The sequence below is a fragment of the Condylura cristata genome, unplaced genomic scaffold (genome assembly GCF_000260355.1).
Source record: "Condylura cristata isolate star-nosed mole 26May11 unplaced genomic scaffold, ConCri1.0 scaffold00017, whole genome shotgun sequence".
Taxonomy (NCBI): domain Eukaryota; kingdom Metazoa; phylum Chordata; class Mammalia; order Eulipotyphla; family Talpidae; genus Condylura; species Condylura cristata.
The window spans coordinates 29,157,406-29,161,234 of NW_004567118.1; the positions used below are offsets into that span (position 1 = coordinate 29,157,406).

Genomic DNA, 3,829 nt, shown 5'->3' on the forward strand with positions numbered 1-3,829 from the left:
GGCGCTTCTGAGGAGCGAACTGGCCGAATGACGCCCTTTATAGATTCGCCCCTGCTTCCCCGCCCCTTCCTTTCCCGCCCTCCCTTGCGCTACGGGGCCGCCTACGCCGACCTGCAAGGGACGCGCGCTCCAGTCGTTGATCCTCCCTTCCCCGCCGCCTGGTTCGGCGACCTTTCGAAATGACAAGGGGGAGGGAAACTTTCTTTTTAATGTCGCCGCTACCCCTTGTTACGCCCTCCCACAGAGAAGTTTAAAGGGTAGAGGGTAAATATAGACCGTTTTATTCGAGTTTGGACCGTGAGTTCATCTTCAGGGAAAAAAATCGTTCATAATATACCCCCTCTGGAAAATGGTCTGCTCTGCGAATCGGTAATGAAGGAGGCGGGGCCTGGCGGGGCGTCCCAAGTGGGTTCTGGGAGGGGGGTGCTGGGGGCGGGCCGTCCGTGGTCATGAATATGCAGTAGTCGTGTTGAATATGCATGATAGACCAAAATGGCGAGGCCAATTGCTCGTCCGGATGTTCCTGATATTTGTCCAGCGGCCTCCAGGGGCTGGTGGGCATCTCCTGCCCTCTGATGGAGCGTCGTGCAGAGCTCTGGTTCTGGATCCGCGGTCTGAGCCATTCGAAGAGGTCTCAGCTCGGAGGCCTGCTCCGGCGGAGGCTGACTACTGTCCGGGAGAGATCACGGGACCTCGACAATCCGGGAAAAGCAGATTAGCCATGGGGCGGGACACAGAGGTCCTGGGGGATTCATGGTCAAGGCATCTGAACATTAGGAAATCCTCCCCCTTCTATAATAGTTCAGAAATAAGATGGGGGTGGGGGCGGGGATCCCAAGGGATTCTCCAATAAGAGCCTTGTAGGACTTCCACTCTCCTTCCAAAGCAGAAATGACACCAACTGCACGGCCACATTCAGTGATCCTTGTTTGATGTCAATGTCACGTCACCACCCCAACGAAGGGGGGGCACAACCACGAGGAAGGGAAATCATCGCTGGGGAAAAAAAAGACACATGCCCTTCCCCCAGTGCAGCTGCTTGCTCTATTTGCCTGAAAGCCCCAAAGCTCTTCTCTGCAGCTAAGGGGAAAATCCTCCCCATTCCGCCCTTTTGATCTGCCTCTCAGACCTTACCCCTTAGTATGCCCTGATCCCCAAGCCCAAGACTCCACAGCTCTTGTTTCAGGTCTTCCTCTCCACCAAATCCCCAAGTCACCCTTGACTCCAAGGGGTATCCCTCTCCCATACCAGTTCTTTTCTGGTCTCTTCTTCGCCCATGTTTGTATTCCAGTCTCACCTTCTATTTACCCCTGCCCCCCCCAACCCCCAGGCTCTCAAGTTTGATCTCACTCCTCCACCTGCCCTTCCCTCTCACAGCTGAGGTTCTGGGCGGTGATGATGGCAATGCTGCCCAACACGACCCCTGCCCCCATGATGTCTGAAGGTGCCACAGTTTCATAGAGCACATAATACTGCAGCATCAGGGCCACCACAACCTCAGAGTGCAGGACAGCACACACCAGGGCAGGGTGGGCCTTGGTGACTGCGTAGCTCACGCACACAAAGGAGACCAGGGCAAGTATCCCCACTGCCCCCACACAGCTCCAACTCAGAGGATCATAGGGCAGCACTGGGGTCTGCAGCACAAAGAGCCCTGGCACAGAGCCCACCAGCCCCACCAGGCCAAATAGGAAGGCCACTGTTGGAAGACAGGAGGGGAAGTCCAGGGATCGATACACCAGAAGCCCCAGAGACAGTGCCAGACCTCCCAGGAAAGCTAGCACATAGCCCAGGGCGGTATAGAGGCCGGTGGTCCCCTCCTGTAATGTCCCTAGTCCAGGTCCCACAATGATGATTAGTCCCAGGGTGCTGCCCAATAGGCCACACCAGTCGTAGCCACTGAGACCCTGGCTCTCTAGGCAGAGGGCGAGGAGAGCAGAGCAGACCGTAGAAGAACCTTTTCGGACCGTGGCAGCGTTGCCAGCAGGCACCACCTGAACAGCACTATAGGCACATCCAATGCTGAGGACATTGAGCAGAGCGTGGAGGCAGGCCCGGCCCCGAACATCAGGAGGTCCCAACAGTGGGTCACCACGTAGTCTAAGTAGCAGGCCAATGGGAAGGTGGAAGAGGCACCGACAGATGAGCAGCTCCAGCGAGGGTAAGTGAGAAGCCTGGTAAGCCATACGGGAGAAGGGGCCCACGAAGCCAGCGGGCAGGCCCCCACCCAGCAGGGCCACGAGCAGGCCCTTGGTGGCATCGGAGGGCCGGCAGCGCTGGTGCGAGGGGAGACTGGGCGGAGTGGAGGGCGGTGATGGCTGGGTAAAGTCAGGCAGGTTGAAGTAGGGGTGACTGCCAGCCTGTTAGGGAGAAAGGAGCTAGGACATTAGGAGATCTGGGTGAGGCAAGTGCCAGGTTGGGGTCTGGGCTCCTGTGGGACAGTAGAGGGGCAGACTCTCTTGCTGCAGAACTCTTGGGAGCTAGTAAGGGTCTAAAAGTTAAAGAGTTGGTACAGTATGGGTCTTAAACTTCTAAATCAGGAAGAAGAGAGTCAGCATTTATGGGAGCAGGTGTTTCTCTGGGTAAATTATTCCTGAAAGGAGAAAAAGAGGCCCCAGGATAATCTGTCGATTTGAGGAAGGGGAGGGGGCTTCAGATGCTAGGTGTCTGTATGATGTCACAGGTTCCAGGGACATCTGTGTACACCATAATAAATTTCATTTGTGAGTGTCTCTAAGACAGGTGGGAAGTTTTAGGGGGAAAGGAGAAAGGGAGCATCCAGGTGCTACAGGAAGAGGGGCTGGGGCTCCATGGCCCCCACACTCACCATCTTTCCTTGGACTTTCTCCTCTCCTCCTGGCTCAGGGGGCCTGGACCCTTTAGAGCTCCAGCCATTGTGACCTGGTTGGAGTGGGGGTGGGGTTCTTCTCTGGAACCTTCCTGAGGTGTGGGGGTGGGCTTTATATTTCCATAAGTCCAAAATTTGTCCGATTCCTTTTTTCTCCTTACACTGTCTCTGTGATGAGATTTCTTTGGTTTTAAATTAATTTATTTATGCCTCCCCTCGTTTCAGAAGGTTTTAGGGAAATAAGCTCTGAGGGCTGGGGCCTATGCCATATTCTGAGGTTTGAAATTTTTGAACGCCATGGAGGAGTCGCTGGGACTGTCCCTCTGGAGTTTCAGGAATGTGTTTCTCCGGTGTGTGCTTCCACCTGGTGTTTTGATGGTGCTGTCCCAGGAGGCCCACTGGGAGGCTTCTGCATTCACGGCACATATTGTGGATATTTCTGCCGGTGGAAACAAAATAGCAAACTGCATGTTCATCTGCTCCGGTAGTCATTTATATGTGCCTGTTCTATAGAGCTGGGGCCCTTCCGTTATAATCGGTGGCCTGGTGGGGGGTCCCCGTGCTTTCGGGCAAGGATATGTGCCTGTGTCCGGGACTCCCCCTGTGAGGGTGCTGAGCCTGGACCTGCGAGTCCCACCGGGTTTGACTGTGTGCCTGCCATGTTTGTGCCTGCGCCTGGAGAGGGTGTGCGTGCTCTGGGCGGTGTGCACCGCCGAATGAAGGGGGTGCAGGGGCAGAGGAGCCCCTTCCTAGGGAGTGGGTGGTCGTGCAGCCCTGCGGGGGTGCTGCTGCCAGGCCAGTGACCCACTGGGTGCCCACACTCCGGGGGCCCCGCGAGGCGCCCTTCCCTTCCCGGGTCGGTCTGGGCGAAGGCCGTCGGGCGCGCTCGCCCTAAGCCGGAGCCGGGAGCCCTGTGTCAGTGTCGGCTGCGCTGCGCCGGCCTCCTCTCGGCGGCGGCAGCGGCAGCGGCGCTGGGGGGGG

At 57.0% G+C, this 3,829-nt stretch overlaps 1 protein-coding gene across 1 annotated transcript; it reads right to left on the minus strand.

Annotated features, from left to right (window-relative positions):
- Positions 1–1,290: 1,290 nt before the first annotated feature.
- SLC35G6 (solute carrier family 35, member G6) lies at positions 1,291–2,942 on the minus strand. The gene is made up of 2 exons (XM_004684660.2): positions 2,828–2,942; positions 1,291–2,360 (listed from the first exon to the last, which is right to left on the minus strand). Exons 1-2 carry the CDS (start codon positions 2,828–2,830, stop codon positions 1,347–1,349), a joined length of 1,017 nt encoding a protein of 338 aa, XP_004684717.1. The 5' UTR covers positions 2,831–2,942; the 3' UTR covers positions 1,291–1,346.
- Between the last annotated feature and the right edge of the window lie 887 nt (positions 2,943–3,829).